The 10,938-nt window shown below is 37.4% G+C and overlaps 1 protein-coding gene across 2 annotated transcripts in view; it reads right to left on the reverse strand.

The window, feature by feature from the left end:
* PTPRR (protein tyrosine phosphatase receptor type R) overlaps positions 1 to 10,938 on the reverse strand; it is a 297,932-nt gene that overhangs the window by 130,869 nt on the left and 156,125 nt on the right. For both annotated transcript variants that reach the window (XM_017867504.1, XM_017867505.1), the window contains 2 exons: positions 6,816 to 6,929; positions 3,709 to 3,864 (listed from right to left, as the gene is read on the reverse strand). In XM_017867504.1, coding sequence (XP_017722993.1) covers positions 3,709 to 3,864; positions 6,816 to 6,929 — 270 coding nt within the window. The remainder of the gene's footprint in view (positions 1 to 3,708; positions 3,865 to 6,815; positions 6,930 to 10,938) is intronic.

A 10,938-nucleotide genomic window follows, 5' to 3' on the forward strand; every position in this document is an offset into this window, starting at 1 on the left:
TATAAAAGAAATAATGTCTTTTCCTTTAAGAAACAGATTACAAATGAAAACAGATGACTAAATAAAAACAGTTTTCTAGTTGGTATTTTTTTTGTTTCTCAAGAGTCATTTTCAATTTAAAAAATCAAGCATATGAAAAAACAACAAAAGCCATATCCTTCCATGAAAGTAATTAATGTAAGTTTTGAAATAGATGCTTTGAGACATTCTTCATGACGTTCTATAATTCATGCAAAGGACGAAAAGCCAAAATACCAATGATCCTTTTTTTCTGTTAATGAATATGTTGCCATAGTATGTTATAATTTTAAGAATGAAATGTGAAAAAAATGTTGAGGCATAAGTTGTTATAAAACACTAACCACAGAAAACATGAATAAAGATATAAGAAAACTCACAGAATAGCATTCACCAGTTTTATAAGAAAACTCACAGAATAGCATTCACCAGTTTTAAGCAACTATCAATCAATATTTTGCAGGGCTCCTTTAGGTTGTATCTATGCCAAGCGCCTCCCCGCTGGGGTGCCTGCTTACTACAGACAGCTTTTCCCTGTTTCTGCATTTAGAGATTCTGGTCAAAGGTCAAAGGGTAATAATGCCTGGCCCCTTCCAGGAGTGCTCAAACAAAAGGTTCAAACAATCCCTCTGTCCTTCGTGATATGCTCCTTATATCTGATTTGAATACTTCCTCATCTTCTGTAATGCATATTTTCTAAATTCTAGATTTCTAGATTCCAACAATTTTATGAGAAACTATGACATTTATCATCAAATACGCTTTCATTATTCAAGTGTAGTCTATTGTGAGCTATTAGCTCTGTGAGAGGCCATTAAGCTAAGTACCCCACCTTCACTGGACTGGGGTATATTGGAGGATGCCCAGGTACTTGCTTTAAGCCAGCTCTTTTGCATGGGGAGCTTCTTTTGGTTTGCAAATCTGAGTGACTCAATAAGTTGCTCTATTCTTAAAGCCTTCAGAATGGCTTTTAAACTCAGAATAAAGCAACAGGGAAGGCTGTTTATAAGATTCTCTAAAAGCTTATGGGAGGCAGGATACATTTATCCAACGGTCTTTCTAAAATTTAAAGAATTATCCTAAGCAAGATGTGTACCAGTCAGTCTGTGAAGGGCCTGGACTGTGGGAATGGGGTTTGGCTTTGTGCACAAGCAGAACTGCTTCAGATTCAGACGTGGGCAGGGCTGGGAGGAGCCCGGTGGTTCACCTCCTGCTGATCCTCTCCTCTGGCCTCTCCAAAGCATAAGGGGTCTCTTCTCCAAGGCTCCCATGGCACAGTGTAGTAACTTTATTTATAGTACTATATTCTTCTTATCTGTTTGTGTCATATTTGCCCTATTAGTGCATACATTCATTGAGAACAAGCATCATTTATTTATTTGTTTGTTTTCTTATGTGTGTATTTTCTGGCTTTAGATATTAGCTAGCACAGTACTTGGCTATTTGTTGTTGTTGCTGTCTGTTTGTTTGTTTTGGGACAGGGTCTTGCTCTGTCACCCAGGCTGGAGTGCAGTGGCCTCATCATAGCTCATTACAACCTTAAACTCCTGGGCTCAGGTGATCCTCCTGCCTCAGCCTCCCAAGTAGCTGGGACCACAGTTACACACCACCATGCCCAGCTAATTTTTAATTTTTTTTTTTTTTGTAAAGTCAGAGTCATGCTATGTTGCTCAGGTTGGTCTCAAACTCCTGGCCTCAACCAATCTTCTAGCCTTGATCTCCCAAAGTGCTGGGATTACAGGCTTGAGCCACTGCACCCAGCATGACTATTTGTTGATTCAGTTTTGCTGTTTGTCCATTGCATGCCAGGCGCTAAATGAAGGCAATGAAGAAACAGATCAAATGACATGTCACAAACACTCAAAAAACCCACAGTGTAGAGATGAGCCTAAAGACTAATATGGGATAAGGAGTTTTTGTTTTAAGCTTGATGGGAACACAGGGTAAGAAGCATCTTTGTCTGTGGAGGCACAAGGTACACAGTAGACTGATTTTAAGAAAGAGGTATGTAGATGAGTCAATATATACGAAAGCATGGAGGAAGGAGAGAGTATGATGTATCACAGATCTATCAAGTTTAGAATTGCCGAAACGTAAACTAGGAAAGTGCTGTTCAACAATTATAAAGCCCAGCATACAAAGGACCATATACCATATTAAGAAATCTATACTTCATTCCATAGTATTTTGAAAGCCAAAGAAGAATCATGAAATTAGGAGGGCATGGCCAAATTTATGTTGAGAAAGATCACTTTGGTGGCAGGAAAGAAACCACATTGGGTGTGTTGGGAAAGAGAAGAGAGAGAGGTGCAAAACCAAATGCAAGAAGACCAGTTGGGGATGGTTGTGACAGTCATAGTTCAATGATGACATATATTCTCATTGTGCCAATTCATCCTGCATTCAAATTACATTTGTCTGCTACCTAGTCTGTGTGAGAATTTCTATATATACTTTAAAAATTCAATCCATATTTCAAGTTTATAAGTGCTATACCCATGTTGGATTTGAAGAAACTGAGGCTCAGGGAGGTTGACACCATGCGAAGGCAGACAGCCTCACAGAGATTAAATGGTCTCCCCATGGTCCACGCACATTTTACGTGTGGCTTTGGGATACAAACTCCATCTGGGCTCAAGTGATCCTGCTGCTTCAGCCTCCCCAGTAGTTAGGATTACAAACATAAGCCACCATGTCCACCCAGAGCTTTTTATACCACACCTGTGATACTTATTAAAATGAGATGCAGTGTGATTTACTGTAAAGGCAAATAGATTAGGGATCAAGTTATCTAGATTTTGGCCTGGGAAGGTATTTAAGACCAGCCTGGGCAACATAGCAAGACCCTGCCTCTGAGAGAGAGAGAGAGAGAGAGAGATCTTAGATGGTGCTTTATGCCTCTCTTGTTCTGTCACCTTGAGAGAGTCACTTAATTTCTATGGGCCATACTTTCTGTATCTACAAGGTGTTACACATATTCCCTCCAGTCTAATTTCATGGTTCTATGAATAATTGAATTACACATATTTAGGATGATGATCCTTCCAGTAAGTTTGTTAGAGCGGGATGGAGTAAAAGAATTGGAAAGGAAATTAAATCCATTCAGGAGTGAGATGGTGGAGGTGGTAGAGGAAATTTTTTAAAAGTGACAAATTTGGAAAATACTATGAAGAAAACATCAAAGTTCTTAAAACTTCAGTTCTTAAGAAACTATAGTTCTTCAGCAAAAGAAAAATCACATTTCAAATTAATTTTTCAAATTATGGGAAAAGGTGAATATCGGGACCATTTTTGACAATGAAGACAATAAGGAGGGGTACACCTGTAGAGAAAGAAAGATTTAAATGTATTTTTGCTTTTTTGACATATCAGTTTCAAGTGATCAATTAACAAACGCATCTAAATCTTCTTTCTTCTCGAAAATTTTCTGGATAAGTCAAAATAAGTTATAAGGCCACAAAGTTTTGAAGAAGAAAAATGCCAAAAAGTGAAACTTTAATATGAAAATGCATTTCCTTAAGAAGTAAACACATACAATGTAAAGATCAGAGAATTCTGACACTCAGGGAAATTTTTATTATCAAATAACATACAATAAACAACTTTCATCTCAAAGCCTCTTGGGGTTGAATTACCATAGCATGCTAACTGTTCACATTTTTAAATGAAATGTTTCATGCAGCAACCTACCTCAGGAGAGACTTCTGTAATTCCAAACTGGGATAAACTTTGATGCAAAACATTGATATTAAGTGAACGAAGAACTTCCTCAGAGGGCAGAGCATCAGAAATCCCTGTTTTTCGGTTTATGGGAGACACAAACAGTTCAATACTGTTCTTCTTTCCCTAATAAAAGCAGAATATTTGTATTTGTTATAGACATTTTAAACAATTTTGGATAATATTTTAACCTTTCCTTTAGAAACATTAAAGGAAGTCAGAATTCTAGAATCCTAAAAGGCTTTGTGGAGATTACATTTATTAGTTATTCTCTGGTAGACTTAATATTACCAGTCCAAAGTCTAAAATCTTCAAATAGCTTTCTTGCAATTAGTTGTCCCTCGCCTGCAAGATTTGTAATTTTATATGTCATTGCATGCTGATTCATTTACCATTCTATATTGTAGTTTTTTTGATGTAGATTGTTCAGATGTTCCCTGAGTAATTATGTTTAAAGAAGCATTTTAAAATCAAATGAATTAAATAAAATCTGATGTAATAGTAAAATTACATATTAGACATCACCACTCTCTCTATTACTTTTATAACTTGTGTTAATGTGAAGGCTTGGCCAGCTGAAGAAGATGGTGCCAGATGAACTTTGAAATCCTTTTCCTGATTCTGTTCTTCACCTCAAATATATCACACATTTAAAATTGGTCATTTGGTAGAAATGGGTATCTTGTGTAGTGATGTCATGATACTTTTCCTATTAGCATGACCTCATCAGCTGAAATGGAGTCAGAGAATTTCTTACCATAAATGTCTGATATTCTACACACACACACACACACACACAGAGCAGATAAAAATGACATGGCCATTGATAATATTATCTTTACAACTTACGCAACACACTAATAGAAGGAAATTATTGTTAGCTTTCTTTCTGACACATGGAGCGCTCTCATGCTGGAAAGTTTTCTTTTAATGTGCGAATTTTAGCTGGGTATAAAATGAAGTATCAGTTTACTGCTAGCAAGCCAGTAAAAGTTTTTTCATGTTTGCAGAGAACAACAGACAATAACTAAATACTGATGTGAAACATGTTTATAACAATTTAAATAGTTTGTGACCTAATAACTACAGTAGGTACAGAGCACTTGAGTTGTGCATAACATGCTTCTATTTACCTTAAATCTCTTATCTCATTGATTGCTCAAAACACCCCTAAGCGATGGGTATTATGATTATCTCTATTTTACAAATAAAACGTAAGTAGCTTGGCCACATTCACACAGATGGAATATGACCACACTGGAAATGAAGTATGGTTTTATCTGTCTCCAAAACACATGCTGTTAATCATCATGCTTTGCTATCTCAGGTATTGTAACTCTAGGTATTATAATAAGTACTTTTAACTATGCTACTAACATTCTCTGAGGATATGATAAGCATATCCCTTCCTCAGTCTGGCAAATCCCTCCTTCATCCCTGCAAACAGCTATTATGCTCATTAAACCTAATATGTATAAAAGTATATCTAAGATATCTATATCATCTCTATATATATCTTAGCAAAATATATGTGCACAGGTTGATGCATATATATTTTTATATGTATATATACAAAAAATCTAGATCTAAATCCAAAACTTTTTTTTTTTTTTTTTTTTTTTTGAGATGGAGTTTCACTTTTGTTGACCAGGCTGGAATGCATCTCTGCTCACTGCAACCTCCACTTCCTGGGTTCAAGTGATTCTCCTGCCTCAGCTTCCTGAGTAGCTGGGATTATAGGCACCTGCCACCATGCCTGGCAAATTTTTGGCATTTTTAGTAGTAGAGATGGGGTTTCATCATTTTGGCCAGGCTGGTCTTGAACCCCTAACCTCCAGTGATCCACCCTCCTGGTCTCCCAAAGTTCTGGGATTACAGGTGTGAGCCACCGGGTAACTTTCTCTCATTCAGGGGAATGTTGTATTTCTTCTTCTTGGTACAAGTTAAAACTTTTTAAAAGCTTGTTTACTTCTAGAACATTATTGATTCACAGGATACAAGTTTTATGAAGAAATGAAACAACTCACTCTCCACACACGGAAAACTAAAAAGAAACATAAACCCCAAACCAAACAAAAAGCAAATTCCCTCCATCGTGAATGCAGATTGATGCAGTAGAAAGCCGAGCTCCGTGCAGCAGAAGTACAGCAATTTAAGGCTGGGGGAACGTGGAGTCCTTGCTTGGACTCCCATTGCAGTGGACATTAAGAACAATTTAAAACCTGCACAGTGATCCCAAAGTCCCTTTTCACATAAAACTAAGGTGACTAGCTTTTTACAAAGAGACAGTCATCTGATCTGAATTGCTTTTTTTTTGGCCTTTGCTCATGCCCATTTTCCAGTGCAGATGGGAACATGTAGTTGTATGATATCCAGGTTCCCAAACACCAAGGAAAGAGAAGAAATAATGGATGTGGGTGATTGACAGACAGGCCTCGACTGTGTACTATACAACAGATTCTTTGGGTTGACTTTTTTTTTTACCCACTCAGATGCCCATTCAAGTTTTCTCTTGGTTTTCCTGGACTACCAATTCCTGCATTCCATCTGGGCTGCAGTCCTCAGGGTCAGTTCTTCTTTATTCTTTATTTAAAATGCCTGCCTTCTGCACTCAATGTCCATTGTTCTATTGATATACTTGAAAGGGCTTTAACAAATGATGTCTGGAAACTGCCTTACCTGATATAGAAGCTTTCACTCTAATGGAGAATATTTTCAGAGTAGTGCGAGTTGGTAAGGCAAGTGTTTTGGACACTTTCGTACTTACCATAGGACCTAGCCTTGAACTATGACAGAGTTAACAAACTTCCATTATAAAGGGCCAGATGATAAATAGTTTAGGCTTCATGAGCCAATCTTTTGTAACTACTGAACTCTATCACTGTAACATAAAAGTCACCACGGGCAATGGGTAGATGAGTGGATATAGCTTGTTTCATACAATTTTATTCGCAAAAACATGATGTGCCAGATTTGGCTCATGAGCCATACAACTATAGCACGAGCCCTTTAGTGATTAAAAAAACCACACACACACACAGCTTGAATTTCGGAAATGCGAAATGTGGGTATCTTACAATGAGGCGATTGATATGCACTTGCTGGGGTAAGAGTCCTAAAGCTGCAGCCACTCCTTGGCGGAAGATCCGAAGCAAGGTTATGTTCAGTTTGTTTACATCCATTTGCAGTGTCTGGAAAATAAGGACAAAAATAAATCCAAATTATAGTATTAATAAGTCTTTGGTTCAGGACATTTGGTTCTTGACTGATGACTGACCACAGTTTCTGTGACTCTGCTAAGTTTACAATAATAATGCTTTATTGCATTTTTGATAGAAATAAAATTATAGGAACATTGCGTGTGAAATTTTAAATAGTATTAGTTAAAAAGATATATACACCATGGAATATTATGCGGCCATAAAAAGAATGAAATCATGTCCTTTGCAGCAACATGGCTGCAGCCAGAGGCCATTATCCCAAGCGAAGTAATGCAGAAACAGGAAACCAAATATTGCATGTTCTCACTTGTAAGTGCGAGCTGAACATTGAGTACCCATAGACATAAAGATGAGAGCAACGGACACTGGAGACTGCTAGAGGAGAGAGGGAGGGAAGGGGGTGAGGGACTGCCTATCGTGTGCTGTGCTCACTGCCTGGGTGATGGGATCATCTGCACCCTAAACCTCAGTGTTATGATACAGTGTTCCCATGTGGCAAGCCTGCACATGTACCCCCTGAATCTAAAATAAAAGTTGATTTTTTTTAAAAAAGATGGTATATTATATAATAATGCAATTTGTCTAGCTATAATAAAAAGCACAAATGAATGGTCAATTCATAAAGAATTTCATTGAAATGTGCCTTGAATAATTTTGCTTTAGTTTAGTTCCAGATGACAGAATGGAATCTGTGGCCAAGTGTATTTCAGTTATCCATCTTCAATTTGTGTTCATACAAGTCACAGAGAGAAAGATGCTGTGTAAGTTCCATAAGGCCTGTCTTGGCAGTTTCTATACATAGTGATTTGCCGCCAGTGCAAGGCAAAAGAATGAGGTGCAAGAATACATTTTCAAACTCTGGTAAAAATGCCAGTGGTACTGATGATTTGATCTAAGATAAGCAATTCTTATTTAGTTGTTTGGGCAAACACTCAACTTTCAGGTTTGCTTAGGAAAAAAATCTAAATATTAAAAAATTCCTAAAATACAAATCAAATTATGATAATGATATCATAATTATAATAGTAATAAGAACCTTCACTGAAGCCCCAGCATGATTACTACACTGTAATCATGAAGTAGTTTACTGTATATATTTTCAAAAATGCCTCATTAGTCATTTGAGAGATAGTCAAGGTAGGGAAACCAAATCTTTATGCATTTCTTTTATTCTTATAATACTTAATTCACTAATTTGAACATAGTAGGCTATCAATAACTGTTGAATGGCTGCAATATCACCTGTTCTGTAAAGTTAGGCATCCTTGTGAGTACACACTTCTCCAATAATGAGATTGGTTTCCATGTGCAATCTCCTATAGAGTAGGAACTCTTTAGGGGAACTTTCCTTAGCTTGCTTTAAAAAGAGTTTAATACTGTTTCAAGGATTTATAATCTCATAAGGAAATACCATAATATATCCTCTATTTTATACCTGCAAGTAGGTAATAAATAAGGGATTGGAAGCTGGATTAAATGTTCAGTGCTACAGGAATCAGACAGAATTTGGGAGGTCAAAAGAGGTATAGGGTTCCCAGTCAAGATGATGGGCCCAGCTAAAGCTCCAGCCTGCATTTCCACCTTACGGTCTCTCAATGCTTGCATGGAGGCAGGGGCCCTAAGGTTTGGTTAATTTAGGTACCTGGAACTGGACTCCTTGTGAAAAATTAAGATCCAGAAAACGGCAGAATCATTGAAAAAGTCTACCTAAGAGAGCCCAATAATAGGCAACAATTTGCTTCTGGGGAGGAGAAATAAGAATGATGTTGGAGTATATAGAAAGCTATGTCAAACACAATCAGTAACACTTTAACATTTTTTCAAATTTATTTTTTTTTTAAGCTTAAAGCAACAGAAATTTCTTGTCTTGTCGTACTAGAGGCTAGAAGTCTGAATCAAAGTGTCAGCGGGGCCATGTTCCCTCTTAAATTTGTAGGGGAGAATCCTTCCTTGCTTCTTCTAGCTTCTGGTGTTTGCCAGCAATCCTTGGGATTCCTTGGCTTACAGATATATCACTCTAATCTTTGCATCTGTCATCACTTGGCTCTCTTCTCCCTGTGTCTTCACATCATCTTCCCTCTGAGTCTCTGTGTCCAAATTTTCCCTTTTTATAAGGGCCTTGTTATAATGGATTAGGAGCCCTCCCTACTCCAGTAAGACCTCATGTTAACTTTTGTTATACCTACAACAACCTTATTTCCAAATAAGGTCACATTCTTAGGTACTGGAAGGCTAGAACTTCAACATATGAATTCTGGGGTGGTGGTGAGGTAGGATGCAATTCCACCTTTAACAAGGAAAAAGTCAGAATTCTGAGGAAAGAAGTTGCTAATTTGTAGCCAGAGAATTGACCAAGAACTTTAGTAATTTTGCACGTTTTCTTTTAGGGTCTGAGTCAATACAAGCAGGAAGTTCAGCTGGTTCCCTGGGTGTTCATTCCTGGTTGGAGAGCTGTTTGGGAGGCTGGGAAGGTCCATCAGAAGCATAATTCTATTCCAGAGGTGGCTTGGCAGATGGAACATATCATGGATAAAGGCAGTGGTAAAGTCTTGATGAGGCAAAGAAAGAGGTAGATGAATCCAGACACAATTTGAAATAGACCTTTCTATTCCAGGTTCACTTCTCAGCATGTCACAGAAAGCAATTCCTACTAGATCTGAGGAAAGTGACTTCTCTCTCAACAGAATGTTACCTACTTCCAGAGAGTAATAATTTTTTATTAAATAAAAAGCATCTAATGGTACACAAGTGTTTGCTACATTATTTTCTGTTTTTTTAATAGCCTAAATATGTATCCAATATATAACAGAATATTTTCATGCAGAAAGTAAGACTTGAAGCCAGCCTTAAAGGACAAGTAGGATTTGGAAATGCAGTGATGAGGAAAATAGCAGTATACTGTTAAACACAATAGATGCATCCACCTGGCATACCTGGGAGACTAGAAAAACTCAGTCCACCTGGTCATCCTGAGAAATAGAGGCTTCCTTTCATCCGTGGCCTGTGTTCATCTCTGCCAGACTGCAGAAGCTGCCACTAAAGATGAGACACTGTATTGGAGACTCTGTCTACTACCCTTCCCTTGCAAGGTCAAAGACGGATTCCTAAGTTTTGTCGAATGGTGATGTGTAACCTCTGTCTCACCAGCAGTGTTTGTTAGGCAGGGTGAGCTGGCACACAGTGTGCCTGAATCCCCAGAGGCAGGATTTGGAGCCAACTGTCTATGCTGGGAACTCACAAGTCCCCTCAAGGGGGTTGTGTACACACTGGAGAACTCAATTCCCAAGGCCATGATTAACTTGAGGCTTGTAACTGTGGAAACAGTATTAAAGTCTCAGACTGAAATGGTAAATGGGAAGTGAAATGGGAACTAAACGATTTAAAAATCACTGAAAAAAGGCAACTTTGCAAAAATATAAAAGCTGTACATTTGAAACAGAAATTTAGACTACCCAACTATAGTGAAGAAGTGAGTTGAATTAGTTGAAATTGAAATCATCTGGTTCATTGCATCAAAACATTTGAATGATTTTCCTCAGTTCTCTGCTTGCCTGCAAAAAGTTGCATTGATTTTGTAGAGCATGCACAGATTTCTGACTATTCCCCATAAAAATAGTGATGCTAAAATATACTACAGACAGATATCTATGTATTTGAAGGCCTAATATGTGTCAGGCATTACATATGAGTGCCATTTGAGAAAAAGAAAGGATTCTAGACAAAAATGAGAATTTTATTTTAGACAAAATAAAAAATATATGACTTTATATAGTTAGAAGATATATGCTACCTCCTTCTCTCTGGATAGATGCTAGCAATGCACAGCCTCTCCTCATCCTATTATGTGAAATCATAACAAGTATGACAGGATATGCATTTTCACAGCAGTAACAAGGCAACAGCTTTCAAGTTGCTGTACAACATTCTGCGATATTTTTTTTATTATTATTATTATTTTTATTTTTTATTTATTTTTTTT

The sequence above is a fragment of the Rhinopithecus bieti genome, unplaced genomic scaffold (assembly GCF_001698545.2).
Source record: "Rhinopithecus bieti isolate Rb0 unplaced genomic scaffold, ASM169854v2 scaffold_3874, whole genome shotgun sequence".
In the NCBI taxonomy this organism is placed as follows: Eukaryota; Metazoa; Chordata; class Mammalia; order Primates; family Cercopithecidae; genus Rhinopithecus; species Rhinopithecus bieti.